The sequence below is a fragment of the Myripristis murdjan genome, chromosome 2 (genome assembly GCF_902150065.1).
Source record: "Myripristis murdjan chromosome 2, fMyrMur1.1, whole genome shotgun sequence".
Lineage (NCBI taxonomy): Eukaryota > Metazoa > Chordata > Actinopteri > Holocentriformes > Holocentridae > Myripristis > Myripristis murdjan.
The window spans coordinates 7,443,363-7,460,555 of NC_043981.1; the positions used below are offsets into that span (position 1 = coordinate 7,443,363).

General features: G+C 42.5%; 1 protein-coding gene across 3 annotated transcripts in view; it reads left to right on the forward strand.

Annotated features, from left to right (window-relative positions):
• The window catches only part of tns1a (tensin 1a), a 75,294-nt gene that overhangs the window by 20,097 nt on the left and 38,004 nt on the right, over positions 1-17,193 (forward strand). For all 3 annotated transcript variants that reach the window (XM_030070840.1, XM_030070824.1, XM_030070832.1), the window contains 12 exons: positions 3,834-3,883; positions 4,945-5,116; positions 5,552-5,602; positions 6,192-6,314; positions 7,361-7,425; positions 8,073-8,156; positions 11,558-11,670; positions 11,777-11,837; positions 12,006-12,081; positions 12,459-12,588; positions 13,155-13,220; positions 13,526-13,642. In XM_030070840.1, coding sequence (XP_029926700.1) covers positions 4,967-5,116; positions 5,552-5,602; positions 6,192-6,314; positions 7,361-7,425; positions 8,073-8,156; positions 11,558-11,670; positions 11,777-11,837; positions 12,006-12,081; positions 12,459-12,588; positions 13,155-13,220; positions 13,526-13,642 — 1,036 coding nt within the window. In that variant the 5' untranslated portion in view covers positions 3,834-3,883; positions 4,945-4,966. The remainder of the gene's footprint in view (positions 1-3,833; positions 3,884-4,944; positions 5,117-5,551; positions 5,603-6,191; positions 6,315-7,360; positions 7,426-8,072; positions 8,157-11,557; positions 11,671-11,776; positions 11,838-12,005; positions 12,082-12,458; positions 12,589-13,154; positions 13,221-13,525; positions 13,643-17,193) is intronic.

A 17,193-nucleotide genomic window follows, 5' to 3' on the forward strand; every position in this document is an offset into this window, starting at 1 on the left:
TGTTCAGGGACTCTTGCAATGGCAGATGGAAGAAACAAAATGCAGATGGAAAAATCACTTCCGACATGTTTATCCACTTGCTGTAAATCGAAAGAGAAAACAAACATGGAGCCACAGGAGGGAGAGGGGATGGAGGGGTGGCGATGGGGTTTACAGGAAATTTGGTCTTAATTTTGGGAAGCACAAGCGTAACACAGAGGCTACCAGCTGTCTTTTCTGACATTTGTGTGGTAATTATGCCAAGAAATGATTGTTAATTTGACAATTATATGCCGCACATTGCCCCTTTAACCCGACTATTCACTTATAAAGCAAATCATGTCCTCAACTCGCGCCCTGACTCTCATTTAATATCCAAATGAAATCAATTATTTTTAACCAAAGGAGCTTTTTAGTGGTCGTCTCCCCAAAGCATTCCTGGTCTGTTATCCCGTCACATCAGGATCCTTCAATTTCTTATGTTAGTAAAATGGTCAAATCCACTCAGACTGGCTGAACATCAAGGGAAAAAGTTGAGTTGTGATTATATTATCCTGGAATTCTCAACTTTGTGCCCTTTCACTTATCGAGGAATCATTATATGGGGTTTTCCATGTATAGATCTATATTTGTGTGGATAAAGAGGGGAAGTGGTGATGGAATGTTTATTTGGTTAGTCCATAGGATACATGGCGGTTTTGAGTCAAACGCGCCATCGTGACCATAATTGAGTCAGTGTGGGACCTGTCGGGGTCATCCAAGTGTACAATGGGAACTGTTTTACACACAGAGCCTGGCTCAGGAGAGGAGACAGGGAGAGGGAAAAGAGCAGACACACACATGCACGCGAAAACCCAAGCCACTGAGTAAATCAAAAATACTGATGTGGGAGACATATAAATCCGCAGAGGTGTTGTAAATTTCGATTATTGTCCCGCTTAAACTGACAGAGAGAATAATTGAGAGAAAAGAAGAAAAGGTAGGAGAGAGTGAGAGGGGATATAATGCATTTCAGACCATATTTCATACATCGGTAACCTATTACAGCGTGCAGTTGACTGTCATAAAGTTGGAAAGGGCATGTGAGGTCAAACCAGACATGTATATACTCACATACAGGAAATGTACACAAATGCATGGCTTGGGAGGGAGGGAGATGGGACAGGAGAAGTGGGGGAGAGTCGGGAATAATGAGAGATAATGAGATTGAGGGAGGAGTAGTTCCAGAGAACAGAAAATGGGCGGGAGAGAAAGGGAAAGAGTGAGCAAGAGAATGTACACAGAGAGGGAAAAGGACAATTTCGAGGGAGCATGCATCCTGGTTCATAGCATCATCTCTTCATTACGCACCGCTGTGGCACAGACTCTTAACATCTTCTCTAATATGAGGACTGAACTCCAGCTGCTCTTGATGATTTACTCAGTCATCACCTGGATGATGCTCAGTGGGAATAACTAAAATGGGAACGGACACAGACCGATTCTTGTCTGCTTTCCGAAGACCAAGTGAAGTTCCACCTGGAACCTTCAGGTCTCGCTAATTAACAAACCAGTCCGTTGTAGTTTTCTGTCACTATCGAAAGCCGCATCATGCCCGTGGGCAGCTCCATCCGGAGGCGCTTTGCCTCCCTGCGCTTATCCTGGAGGCGGAGCACTGGGTACCTGTTCAACAAGGTAGGCCGCGCCCTCACAGGACATTGCTTTTTTTCCAAAAATTTGGACATTTTGCAATGGCTGTGCAAAGTTCTGACTTGTGGTTTGAACAGAGTAACGGCACGAGTTAAACTTCATCCTGAGCAACAACACTTTGAATTTTTCTAGCTGTATTTTCCCGTTACATTTGCTGTGTTTATCCTGATAAAGGTCCTATCCCTTATGGAAATATAATATATGTGCGTCTATAGGAATTCCCATATATGGCATATACTGTATGTCCATTTTAAAAATCCATAGATCAATCATCAAATGAACTTGACTTTGGCACATTTTCATATATGGACATCACATATATGACATGTACATTCTCCCAATTTTTTTTACCTAGTTACTTGCTGCCACTGCTATATGTTGAGCACATACGGATGCACATATATGACCATATAAGGACAATATGTTGTTTTCATATATACACATAAACAAGTTAAACAAACATGGCACACTTACATCACCATATCCAGAGAGGGGTATGTATGTTTGGTTTATGACTTAATATGCAACATATGTGACACTTGTATGGTAAAGAGATATATATGTTCATATATGACAGGCACTAGTTGATTCTCAAATCAATTTAAAGTGATATGAATGGGTATAAATGGATAGACAGTGCTGTCATGATGTGCATATTTTCCTGTTTACATGCTGTGTTGAGTTTCGTGCGCCGTTCCTCTGCGATGCAACAGCTTGTGCCTGTGATGTGAAACGTCCTGGCGTAATACCCCCCCGAAGCCCCATGTGAACAGACTGTGTCATTTTGCAAACACCGGCGTCCGTCGTCCTCCTAGCATCTGGTTCCTGTCAAATCACTGTGAATTATGTTTCGCATTTCGCCTCTTTTGGTGTGTGTGTGTGTGTGTGTGTGTGTGTGTGTGTGTAGTGGGGGGGGGATTAGCTTCATCTGTGTGAAACAGCTCTACAACAACACCGAGAGCTTTCGGCTGTGTGTTTAACCTTACACCATGTTTAGAGACCCCTGCTTGCCAGTTGACGCAGCATCACTGCTTAATCACTTGACCAGTAAACGCTCACTTTTTATGGCATTGTGGGAAAAGCAGAGAATGTCACGGAGGATGTCAGCAAAGATAAACTTGGCACTGACTCTATCTTTTTGGATGGCTTCATCTCTTCGCTCATATGGAGATCTGGTACAGGACAGTCTTTTCGCTCGGGGCCAAAAAACAATAAGGCAAAGCGCCAACTCTCCACCGCCTGTTAGGCAGTGATTTGCTCCACCGTACAATATATTTAGTAACATATTCCCTCTGTAGCCCTGTCACAGTGAAACAACCAGACTTTCACTCTTCCCCAGTAAATAACTAGATAGGGAACAGGCTAATTGAGGCATTTGTTGGAGGCCCGACAGCTTCTGTAGGGATCTGACTTGGCTATTTTGCCCTGGAACGTACCGATATGCTGGTTTGTGCTTCCTGCTTTCTCTTTGTCTCTCTGTCTCCATCTGTCTCTTTATCTATTTCTCCCTTTCTTTTTCTCCCTTTTCACACCCTCCCATTCTTTTTTGGCCCATTCTAATTACAGGCCAACTATTACATTTGCATTCACATCCTCTTTCTCTCTCTTGCTCTTACGTTCTGTCTCTCATCTCCTCTCTTCACAATGTAAAAAATCTGCATCTTGACAAATCATATTGTCTCATACCCCACTTGTTTCCAACACAGTTTTACTCGCTTCAGAACTTTTTCTGGGAACAAGTGTAAATATGTTGAAACAAGGCAGTATAACGCAGATCGGCCCAGTAGTATCAGGAAAATGATTTGATTAGCACTGGAAACAAGTGGGATTATCTCATCACGCTGGCAGATTTTTCACTTGTTTGAAGAAAAACAAGATTGTGACACTGAATATGAGACTAAATGGCTTGCTGAGATGGAGTTTGGAGTTTTTTGGAGTGCACCATCATCTCTCTCTCTCTCTCTCTTTCTCTTTTTAAAAAAAATTGGTTTTACTTCTGTGATCTGACTTTTCTCTTACAGCTTATGTCAGATTGTAATTCAATAACCGGTGGAGGCCTCATCATCATTACCAGATGGAGTTTGCTTATGAATCACTTTATGTGTGTGTGTGTGTGTGTGTCTTGTGTCTGTCTTTGTATGCATGTGTGTGTGCATGCTGTCCAGGGATCTACGAGGTCCTGCAAGAGTGTGGAGACGAGACGAAGGCAGTCACAGTAAGACAAAACACGATCGCATCACAGCATTCAACACACGATAAAAGAGTTTCTGTCCATCTGGCACCAGCCGTTGCAGTGGCCGTGCTCTTGAGAAAATGGGCTGTTTGTGTCAAGTATTTCTCATAAGAAAAGCAGCAGGATAAAACCCGAAATCAAAAAATATGATACATCAAATTATCTGTTATTTCCCTTCCAGCATAATTGGCATTATAATTCAATTTAATGGTGAAATGACAATTTCAGGCAAAAAGGATCTGTTTTCCGTGCTGAATTTCTTAGACTGCTGTTGAAGAGTATTCAGGATCCTTTGATTCTTCAGCATAGAGTTTTGATTAAGAAATTATTGGAAAACTTTGAAAAAGTGACTCCTAGTATTGCAAAATCATTTGTCAGATGTAAAAAATAAAATAGAATCATGTTACTTTTTTGTGAATCGTAGTACCCTACGATGTTGAAATGTTTTTCAGACTGGATCCCCTCTGCTTTACACAAATTCAATGATGAACTGTAAGAAATAGTTGTTTTCTGATCTGTATATATGGACTTTTGAAATATAACAGTCTCCTGTTGTGTTTTCCCTCAAACACGGCTGATTCCCATACAAGGCTCTGCTGTATACTCACTGGCCAACAGGGCCGATCGCTGTTTGGCCGGTGAGATGGATTGCACAATATCAGCAGAGATCATGTCAGCAGTCAGCGGAGGATTGTAAATCTTTTCTCTGCCAAGAAATATGAGCCTGAGCCGAGGGAGTTTACATTTGATCATGAATGTAGATGCTTACGATTGTGGACAGGAATTGAGGAAAGCTGGATGAAAACGTCTTAAAGCAAGTGTAAATCAAAACGCAAAGCAATCCACTGACCGTACTGGAGATCCTGCACCATCATACAAGATGAAGGTTGAAAGTTCAATGCCTGCAGCAGCAATTCTGTTCACATTATTGCAGTTCTTGACCCAAAACTCAGGCTAAACCAATTTTGCAAAGTTTTTACACTGCCCTGGATAGGAATGGCAGTTAAATGCGTAAAATTTATAGCATCCCTCTTCGCCTCCAGGAGTCAGATTGTGGTTCAGGCCATGGAGGAGAGCTATGAGGTGGATCTGGTCTACATCACAGAGAGGATCATCTCCCTCTCCTTCCCCGCCAACGCAGAGGAGCGCAGCTACACCTCCAACCTGAAGGAGGTGGCGTCCATGCTGCGCTCCAAACATGGCGAGCATTACCTGGTGAGAAACACCCACACGATCCAGCGACATGCCACGTCTTGTGTTTTGTGTGATTCAATTTGTTGTCTGCTTTTACAGTGGCCATGTCACCTTTTACCGAGTTTTGTTGTAAAATGAGGGATTCACCATTTTAAGCGCCGTTTGCTCAAAGAGTGCCATCTTACACATAATTAAAACATTTCAAAGGATAGCAGGTAACACAAGTACTCACTTGACAAGATGATAACAATTGCAGACTGTATCTTTTACATTTTAGAGTTAGTGAAAGATGACTTGGGTTTTAGCTTTGCTCTTCATAGTAATTGCAAAGATGATCAATAACTTTTTTTTCTGTTTCTGGTAAAAACATTGCTGGCACTCTGATGCCTGATGCCTGCTCTGATGCATTAACATGTGCTCTTTCCCTCTAATTTTGGATTTTGGATTCAATTTCAGATGCTCAACCTGAGCGAGCGGAGGAATGACGTCATCAAATTAAACCCTAAGGTACAAACACCCCAGCAACAAGAACGTCTTGACTATAGGCACACTTGTACACACACTTTTTTGAGTTCAAGCCTTCTCAGCATGCATCCGTGGTGCTGAAGTGTCCTTGAGCAAGGCATGTTAGATATAACTGGCACTGACCTCTGCCTCCGTGGATGAGTGGATCTAAAGCCATCTTCTATATGGGGAATATTAAAACCGCTTCTTGCTTTTATCTGGTTTTATTTCAGGGCTCAGGTCAGGGGAGGTCATTTTTGTTTTCTGTGTCTTTGGGCCTGTAGAGCCTTTTGACACTGTCACAGTGACAAAGGGCTCTAAATGCCCTAAACTTGAACTTGTCATCATATGCACGCATACACCCTTTAATGTGCTGATATAGAATAGAATAGAATAGAATGCCTTTATTGTCACTATACACATGTACAATGAGATTAAGAGCAGCTCCTTTTTAGTGCAAACATGTAATAGTAAAGAACAAAAAAAATAAAAAAGATAAATTACAATATAGATAAAAATAAGTAAAAATAAGTTATATATACATCTAGTGGTTCTATATCCTCAGTATCCTGGTCTGTCTCATCCTCTTCAGGTTCTGGACTTTGGCTGGTCGGACCACCATGCACCGCCGCTGGATAAGATCTGCAGCATGTGCAAGGCCATGGACACGTGGCTCAACGGAGATCCACGCAACGTGGTGGTGCTTCACAACAAGGTGAGGCAGCAGGGAGGGGCCAGTGTGGCGCCAAGACTGTGCATCACAAAAATAAGGCCAAAACAACATCTGTTACAGCTTTGTCGAAGGCTTGATGTTTGGCCATGTGGAGCTCCTCTTCCCTTTGTCCACAATGACCAGATATTGCTCCATTTAAAGAGATAGTTGTGCTTAAATGTGGAAAATGTGGTTGTTTTTTATCTTAACCTCAGCCGTGACATACTTTGGCAGTCTGCTGACCTCATAAAATTGATATAAATTCTCTCACTGGATCCTTTTTGTGGAAAGATATTTGTTGATCTCTGTCTACTGTTTCCCTTCATCATTTGGTTGGCAAGTGAAAGCACTAGATTATCTCCCTTCTTCATTCAGTCATTTCAGTTTCAACAGGCCTGCGTGACAGTCACTTCAGACCACAGTAAATATGTACATTTTTTGTGTACTTGTTTTGGTGTTTTGGTTGCTTTTTGACGAAGGCCCCCTGTTGTTATTTGATCTTCTCTCTTGTACAAACAAATGCTATTTGCACTTGTCGGCTGGATGATTTTACAAGAAAAATCTGGATCAATAAATCATCACTCTTCATCATTTATTCATCAAGCAGGAGAAAACTGTCTTTTCTTGGTGATGAATTTTACTTTTCTCCTTCATTCTGCAGCTGCTTTTTTCTCTCACTCAGATCAAGTGCATATTTATTGAGCTTCACACAAGAAACAAATGTCTTTGTTATGTCTTTGTAGAGACTTTCATGTCCAAATATGTTGCTTCCCAGAATCCAAATGTGGTCAGCATGAAAAGGCAGAGCCATCAGTCTTTCTATATAACATTGTGACATCTGCCATTTGGTGGATTCTTTCGTCAAAGTCACTGTCTTTCATATGACTTTCTGATCAATCGATCACTTTTCAGGATATATTCTTGAACCCTTTGAAATAATTCCTGTGTTAAATAAAGTTTTAAATGATCTGTTATACAAATCATAGTCTGCAAATTGAAGTCACGTGACTGAAAAAGCCTTTTCTTCTCTCTGTCTGTCTCTCTTACAGGGGAATCAAGGTCGAACGGGGGTGGTGGTGGCTGCGTACATGCACTACAGCAACATTTCTGCGAGGTATTAACATTTAAAATCACCTGATCTCAAACCAGAGCCCTTTTATGATCCATAAAACAATATGTTATTGCTTCTTGAAACTCGGCTTCAAACACTTTAATGGCAAGAGGTGAGGAGTTGAGGCTGCCAGTGCTGAAGAAGCAGCAGTACAGTATTTTGATCCCAGCGCCTCGTCTAAATCGCACCAAATCTCCTCATCACGGGGTTTTGTGAGGACAGGCGCAGCGATCTGTAACAGCTCGGCCTCGAGGTCTGGGACTTGCACAGCCTCGAAAATTAAACACCGATGTGATTATTATGGTAAAACACTCCGTCCTGGCTGGCTTATTTTTCTGGCTCTCTGAGCAGGAGCTCTACAAATGTCATCATTCTTTAATGCAACCAGATGTTGATAGGTGGGTCGTTGCCATAAGGACTTAAAATTGCTTTGTAAAAGATGAAAGCCATATTTCTAGGCCATAGTTATATTTCGGACTTAGGAGGAATCTTCAGGTCACGGTTTTCTCAAACACAGACAGTTGTTATTAGTCTACTGTAGGCTACACACTTAAAGTAGCTAATGATACTCTTAGTTAGACCCAACATGGTGAATAAAATGATACATCATTACTCTGACAGTAATACACGTCTCATTTTGTGTTATTTAGTGCTGACCAGGCGTTGGACAGGTTTGCCATGAGGCGCTTCTACGAGGACAAAGCACTGCCTGTGGGTCAGCCATCGCAGAGAAGGTCAGTTCTTACCTCACTTCCTATTTGATGCCATCTCCCGCCTCCGTGGCTCATTATCAGTTTGACCTGTGCTGGGATGCCTTTTCTGTCATTTCCTTATTTCATAAGAAGCTTCAGAGCCCGAGTGAATGTTAACTTTATAAATAGACCCTTCAGTCAATGAAAGATCACATAAGATGTGAAGTTCATATGATCACATGTGTATTTTCATATCAGGATTAATGTGATAAATGCAGAGGAGCCCCAGTGGTGACAAGTGAGGATTTGTGCGGCTTGATGGAAAAGGGGGAAGAGGTTTGTTGACCCCGAGCCAAGAAATAAATTGAGTGATTAAAAATGTGACTATTCCCATCCCCTTGACTCAGTCTCTCCCCATTTTGTTTTTGGAACACTTTACAGGGGGAAATTCTTTCATTTTTGTTCTGTTTATCTCCAATTTAAGTTTAATTGAGATAATTGCGAGAAAATGTCATGGAACAGAGAGAGGCATTTATCTTTTCCTTCTGAGGGATTCCTCTTGTGTCTCTGGGGAGGCAGCGGGGGCTTGGTGGCAGTTCATTCCTGTCTATTTAGATACTTAGATACGTTTGGGAGTCAGGCATATTTTCTCTGATCTAATTTCGTCTGGGTAGTGGAATCGGCAACAAGACGGCTCAAAACCACTTTCAGCGTTGTCTCTGCTTCGTGTTTTGGCATCATCCCTTCTCTACGAGGCGAGAGTGACGCTACAGAGCAAATTCCAAACCGGAGCGGGTTAATCCAATCAAGGCTGGTTCATTGGTATTTTAGCAATCTCCCCATTTTGAATGCAGCTCACTCAAGGTGGCAGTAGCGAGTGGGACACTAGACCTGCAAACCTTGAGGAAAGTCTTGGAATACCACCATATGCCAGGGGATTATTATAGCATTAGTTTTTTTTACCTGTTACTGTCATATTCTTATTGTCAAAAAATCTCAATTAACCAAGCACATCTCTCCATCATAACATCTTACACCAGAAGGCGCACTTCATGTTCTTTTCATTCTTATTTCTGAATATATAGCTAGTATTGCCATTTTTGTTGGAATTTTATCCCTTTAAGTTTACACCAATTTCCAAAACATAAACATTGCACTGATCATTCAGTGTTTGTGCAGACTGCATGGTGGGGAAGGTGGGGAAGTGCCATGATCTCCTCCTGTTACTACGATAACGGGTTTGGCTTCAGTAATTAATATTGTGAATACTATGAAAAGTCACGTTGTAACCATAAGTGATACATGGACAATATAAGTTAATTTTATCAACCGAAATGACTGGTGAACAAGCAAGCTAGTTACAAATACATACACAATGTTCTCAGTGGAATGAGATAGTCCTTGTTTCTAGGATTTTCTTGAAACAAGTGTCAGTGTCTTGATTTCCTGGGCTGATCTGCCTTATTCTGACTTGTTTCAGCACATTTATACATGTTCTCACCAAAATTCCTGAAACAAGTGAACCTGCATCGGAGAAAAGTGGGATTATCTCATCCCACTGCAGGTTTTTTCACCTGTTTGAAGAAAAACAAGACGTTAACATGACGCTAAATGACTTGTTAAGGAGTTTTTTGCAGTGTACCAGCTGCTCCTCAGTCATAAATCTGCCCCAGCTGTATATATGATAAATTTCTGAGCCTCCTCCACATTACTAGACGGTTAAAGTTAAAAGCTTAAACGCTCATTGAATCCTCGACTCCTCGCCTTCTCCCCTCTTGACCCGCGAGGAGGGGAGAGAAAAGGAATAAGGGTACGGGCAATAAATGCAGAGCCGCTGAATCACAGGAAACCCAGGGGACTTGCACCACTCCATTTCAGCGAGTGAATTAGGCAGCCAGCCATTCTCCAGCAGGTCTATAGGCTTGCCCTCTGCCCTGCTGCTATTTCCTGCTTCGGATATAATTATCTCTGCCCCAGAGTCTGCAAGTATTATGGTCTGGAATGTGTGACATTAACTTCCAGAGTGGGGGCAGAGCTAGATATGTTGCTGCCATGGTAACACACCAAGCCAAATAATAATTGATTTGTGTCAGCTAAAAGCTCGGCGTAACCTTCTGAAAGTTTGGATTAAAGGGGCTATCTGTGGCTTTGTAACATCACTAAAACATCAGTATGTTAATTCTGAGATGTCACGCTGTGAATATGCAGTTAATGTAAACAAACGAAGCCAGTGCCGTTTTAGATTGCGTGCCATTGGTTCGGATTTCAATGAAAATTTGCTGTATCACTTTATGGCGCAAAACTGGAAGAAGAAACCAGTGGAGTTTGTGAGAAATGTGGTCTTAACCCTGTAAAACGTTTTGCATTCCTAGAATAGAATAAGCACCATCATAGTTACAAGCAGGAAGACACTGAAGCTTATTTTACAAACTATAACAGATGTATTGACATAAATCATAAAAAAAGGAAGCCTGCAAACTGAATTTCTTTGCTCATTAATTTTTTTAAGATAAAAAGGGCATTTCGTTCAGGCTTGAGACGGTCCATTTGGAGACAGAGCGGTATGCTGACATGAGTTAGAGGCTACCAAGCGTCTCAGCCACTGTGGCTTGCGGTAGCTATAACAACATATCACAGTCCATTTCACGGCGATATAATGGTGTTTAAAAATGCTGACAAAATCTAAGAAATTCTACTAATTAAAGTCAGAAGTGAGAAATGTCTTAGTGGAAGTGGTGCAGACTTGCTGTGTATCCAGTTTAATGTCACACCCTCACAGACACACACACACCCACACTGTAACACAGCTCCTCTCTCAACCCAGCTGTGCCTTTGTGGCTTTCTGGCCCAGTCTAATTGAATTTCAGAGCGGGTAAACCATCTGGCCACTGACAGCAGAGCAGCGAGGTGGGGGGTGGAGGGGGTGGAGGGGGGGTGGTGAGCCTGCATGGGCCGACCCCACAGTCAAGGTCACGTTTGGTATCATCATCATTATCATCATTAACAACCAAACCACACTAGCTCAGCAGACCCCCGCCTGGCCTCTGTACACACCGATTCACTCTGACATTTCCCGGAGTGTGTAAAGGCTGTTTTGTAGTCGGAGTGGGACTCTGTTGTGGCTGGGCCGCCGCATGGTGCTGATGGGAGGTAAAGATGAACCACACAGGATGAGGCTTTACCCAGTCCTTCCAGTAGATCCTGAGGTGCTGTGAGATACTGTAACGTCACAATGAGCAGCATTTCTAGAGCTTCTTGCTTCCTCAATTTGACATTTCAAACAGGTGGTTGTTCAAAATGTGATGCTTTTGCTGGTTGAAATTCTTTTTTCATGCCTACTGGTTCAGCATGACATAGGATTTTGGTATAAAAACTACAAAAACATATTTTTGAGCTTACTCACTTACTTACTTTTTTTGTTTGTGTGTTTTGTTTGTGTGCAGGTATGTGCGATACTTCAACGGCCTGCTGTCTGGACACATAAAGATCAACAACAAGCCTCTGTTCCTGCACCATGTTATCATGCACGGCATACCCAACTTTGAGTCCAAAGGAGGTGAGTAGACCAAAGAGAAAACACAACATACACAACACTGAGCCTTCAGTTCATTTTGTTGAAAACTTTTAAATATCCTGTTTTGTTTTGTTTTTTCGTCTCACAGGCTGCCGTCCTTTCCTGAAGATCTACCAGGCCATGCAGCCAGTCTATACATCAGGAATATAGTACGGACACTTTTTTGCTTTGTTGTTGATGTGTTAACCAGCTCTGTGTGGTCTTTACTTCCTTCTCTTCACCATTAGAGGTCAGGCTTCACAGAGATTTGGGTTTGGGATTTAGCTATGCTTTAATAATTCTATGTTAAAAAGTTACTATTGCCATTATTCCCACAGCAATGTGCAAGGAGACAGCCATACCAGTATCTGCATCACCATTGAACCAGGCTTGCTGCTGAAGGGAGACATCCTGGTAATTTTCCAGCTGACATGCATTATGTCAACGGGACCTGTCCCTCATAAACAGTGTTTTCTTTTGAAATAATCTACTTAATCTCTTTTATCTTTTCTGTTTCCCTCTGTCCACTTTTACTCAGAAAAATCCCCGCTATCTTTCTCCTTTGTTGTCATTCTGTTTCTTTTCTTAGCTCTTTGTATTTGCATGATCATTCTGTGGTTACAAAAAAAAAGACTTGGATGTACTTGGATATCAGTGAAAGCAAAATATTAAGATGTAAATGTAAATTGTCATATAGATGCCTCTCCCAAAGTATATTGGCTGACTGACTGATTGGTTAGGACACTTTGATTGATCCTTTCCCCCTGAATCTTCACTTCCTCCTCCCCCAGTTGAAGTGTTACCACAAGAGATACAGAAACCCCAGCAGAGACGTTGTGTTCAGAGTGCAGTTCCACACCTGCGCCATCCACGACCTGGGAGTGGTGTTTGGAAAGAACGAGCTGGACGAGACCTTCAAAGGTGGTCACCCTGCTCTCTTCAGTGTGTGTGTGTGTGTGTGTGTGTGTGTGTGTTTATGTGTGTCAGTGCGTTTGGCAGTCATTTGAATCATTTTGCAATCAGAAGGCAGAAAAACAATCTCTGCGTGCGAGTGAACGCTATCCAAGATGGGACTGAGATCAGGTCTACTCAGGTTTCACCCCAAAAATGCAAAGTGATTTGCGTTGAAGTCAAGACAAAGAACAGAAAGACAAGGGGTCGAATCAGGCTAGATTCAAAGTTTCTTTCTCAGTTTTTGACGAATAAGGGACACTGAAGGCATCATTTCACATTATTTTTAAAGAATATTCAGAAGTAGCACAAGAGTGCACGGGGATCCCAGACACGTCAACCAGCACCAGTTTCCCTCAAAAGACAATTAACCAAGACTGAATCAACACAAACTGTATAGCCTTTGTGTGTGTTTGTATTTGTGTATGTGCGTGTTCCCATGTCTATACAAGTCATAGTTTTGTGCTTGCATGTGCCCATGGTCAATAAAAATAAAAAAAAATAATACTGTTTGTTCTCTGTGTGTCTCTGAACAGATGAGAGATTCCCAGAGTATGGCAAGGTGGAGTTTGTTTTCTCATTTGGACCAGAAAAAATCAAAGGTAATCAATTTTGCAAAACCACCACTGGGAAAAGGGTCCTCAAGGGAAATACTCAAAGTCAAGGGTATAATATGAAGGATAATTTTATCAGATTTGGCAGGCACGTCATGAAGATATACTTTATCCAAATGTTACATATTCAGTTCAACAAAATCCTTACCAGACTTTAATCAGTTTGTCTGTCAATTAACATCTATAGGATTTTTGGAATGAGACACATACACTTCCATATAATGTTGCACCACCTGACAATCAGTCCCCTCTGTTTGAGGACTTCATTTCCCATCATGCAATGTGCTCCTCAGGCCTGAGCCACCTGGAGAATGGTCCGAGTGTGTCTGTGGACTACAACACCCAAGACCCTCTGATCCGCTGGGACTCCTACGAGAACTTCAACCAGCGCTGTGAGGACGCTACAGATGGTGAGTGGGACACACACACGCACACACACACACACACATCACACAGACACACACACACACAAATATACACATGCATGTGCACACATGCAAAAATACACAGACACAAATGGGCCTGCACGTGCATACACACACAGATATGTAGCCACACACAGAGAGACACACACACAAACGTGCGCGCGCCAGTAGGCACACAGATGGATTTACGTGCACGTACACACACACATGTACACACACACAGTATGATGGATTGGTTGTCTCCACTCATCCACAGCTACTAATAGAGACTTCCAGACTCTCATGCTGTCACATGTCTGGTCGTGCTGCTTTCAGTAATTTGGTAAGGTGGCATGTTGTGCTTCTTACCAAATTCTCAGAGGCCGAGCTCATGCAGGAAAAATACACACCGGATACAGTTCATCTGAAACTCTGTCTGTGCATTTTGAACTGTTTTACTTGTAGCGTGTGAACAAGGGATTAAGGTGAGACTACAGAGTAAAGATGAAAAGTTCTGACTTCAGTGAATTCACCCTCCAGTGTTTACAGTTTGCAGATTATATATACATATCAGTGATTGTGTGTGTTTCTTGTGCTCGCCCTCCACCTCTCCTCTCCTCTCAGCTGCCGGCGACAGCAACCCTCCAGCCCTGCTTCTCAAAGCCCCCCAGGCCTGTCAATTAGGCCTTTAAATAGCTGCTGCAGAAATAGGTGGGCGTCAGTCGCCCTGCTACTGGCTGCCCCTCCCCAGGAGGTTGTAACCTGAAACACAGCCATCCCCAAAGTCCTACAAGCTCATCCCCTCCCGCTTCCCACCGTCCACCTCCATCCACTTTTTACCTCTTGATTGTGTGCCAAGAGTTGGGGAATTTGAAATTCAGGCATCTTTCACAATGTCTTGTGTTCTCGTTGTTCTCTTGATGCCGTCAGTGGAAGGAATTAGAGGATATGCATGGGTGTTTGTTCTCATTGTGCATTGTTTTTGTGTATCGCTGCAGTGTGGCCAGAGGAGCTGACCCACAACAGAAAGAAAGCCACAAATTTGATCACTGCAACAGCCAGTGTGTGTTTATCTGTGCTGTCAAGGCGTCCTTGAGTGAGACACCAAACACCGAATTTGTTCTGGATGAAAATTTTATGTCAGATATTCAAAATATAGAATGTAAATACAACAGTGATCCAGAGCCAAAAAAAGAAAACATGTCGTTGATGTACTTGCATTTATAGGTCCCTTTTGTTGTGTAGTGATGATTTTTTTCTCCACAGGTAATTAGCCAGCACAGATGGCAGGAAGTCATGTTGAGATACCTACAATGCAGTTTGAGTTTTTTTCAACAAAAACATCAATAATAAAGATAAGGTTTTGGTGTCCGTCCCTAAGAATCAAAAGAACAAGTATCCATCAATCCATAATGGAAGGGGCAGACATACCAACTCCAACACCAACCTCAGTAGACCAGAATGCATTGCAGCCACAGTTTGCACACTCTCCCTCTTAGAGCAGGAGGACACAGGTCTGAAATACACGGCTGAACCCAGCATGTCACCAGGCCTCTAGCCGAGCGTAACCCGACTGTTGTTGTTCATCTTTTGTCCGAACCTCACATAGAGCACATTCACAAAAGCAAACCGAGCAAAAGGAGCTCAGACAAGAACAGCCTGCAGCCCCCCACTGTGTGTGTGCACATGCATCGTGGTAAAAATAAAATACGCAAGCTAAACTTAAAATGTAATTGACCAGAAATGCACTGAGCGTGACGACTTTATCAGAAAATGAGGCCCGACCCAACCTGAATCGGGTCCCATCGAGCTCAGGTCAGGTTTCAGACTTCTACCCACAGCTGAATAAAAGTCCAGACGTGTTCTCTGGAAGTTGTCAAAAAATATGGTGGTGTATTTCTCGTATTCCCGTAGAAATTTTTAACTCAAGTAAAATAGGCGAGGCAGGTATAGGAAAAATGGGTACACGAAAGAAGCAAATTACAGCACTTTATCATTCTTGTGGAATTGCGTACGAGTATCCAATTATCTTTTTTTTTTTTTTTTCTTTAAGACGGGGGATTTCTCAGCATTGGGGTCACTGGTTTAAAGAGCTGACCGTTTTCCAGAAAGTCCCCACCTTATTCATAGACAAAACACATTCACAGATTATCAGCATCGTTGATCTGAGAAACTTGAGCGCAAGCCCAACGCATAAACAGGAGAATCTACTCCCCGTCAGTTGAGTCAGAGCTTGGCAGCCATTGTGGTGCTGCAGTCATTTTATATATGGGATTTTTTACGGCTTTGCAAAGACCGTTTAGTTTTTATGAACTTCCCCGGAGAACCGTTGTAGTAATTGCTGTGTTGTGAAAAGGTCGTTGGGAATCGCCAGGATTGCAAGTTTGATCCTAATTGAATGGGCGGCAATGTTCTCAGTACTCAGCAGAAAATCTCTTGGCCAGTTTGTTCGCTTTCATTTCTCTAATTGCAGCCTTTGCTCACATTCTTGGACGTGAGAATCGGCATATTCGGAGGAACTTGGTGCAGGAGCGCGCTGTCTGTTTCTGCAGGGATCGAGCGGACCAGGAGTGAACCAGGTCCCGGTTGTTTTGGAAGCCACAGGGTAGATTTCTGTGTTTGGCAAATGTGGCCTCGGTTTGGACATAAAGTTTGCAGCGCTGTCAAATCGACTGCATCCAAAAAGAGCTTTAACAAATTTACAGAAAATTATGTAACACTTGTATTAACGATGTTGGACTGAAGAAGTGCTTTTGAGGCTTGTTTTGCTGGCACAAAAAAAAAATAATGCACAGATACAGAGACAAGGAGTATAAAAGCCTGCTAATAGGAGCTGGGAGTGTTAACAAGGTCTAAGTTGCTTACACTTTGGAGTTGGCATCGCGGATGTAAACCAAGGTGAACACACACAGCGGTGCTACATGGCTGAAATTGATCAGCTTCATGACAAAAGAGGCTATTTTTGCACGATGCAGCATAGCGGTCACTAATCACTCATCAAGAATCATTTGAGGAATTCAGACCTGTTTATTTGTCTGGGTGTTAAATGAACGTGTTGATGTCTGAATGTATCCAGACCACAGCGCTTTCTTCCTGACGCCATTTTTAACATAGTCCAGCGACCTTGGAAATCCACTTGGAAGGACTCAACGAAAGATAGGTGTCTGAAAAGGGCCTGCAGGATTAGCGAGCGTACAGTTCTGTGTATTTCACAGGGACACAGTGGCGAGAGGAGAGGCGTCATTTAGCTTACTTTAACTGCAGGTATTTATGAATGCCTGTGTCACGAGTGTTTGCACTTAAGCAGTTGTTGAGTGTACAGTGTGTGCACATCCATTTGGACAAGAATGCACGTGAACGCATATATATATGTGCGCGTGTTTGCATGTGTGTACGTGTGTGTTTGCATTGGAGTCCGTGTGCGTAAACTGCAGATACATCTATTTACATCTGCGAATGTGCAAGCGTCGTTTGGTGTGTGTGTGTTTTCATGTGTGTGTGCGCAGTGCACCTTGTATTTGTCGGCTTGACTTTGCGCTACTAATAGCCCCGTGGTC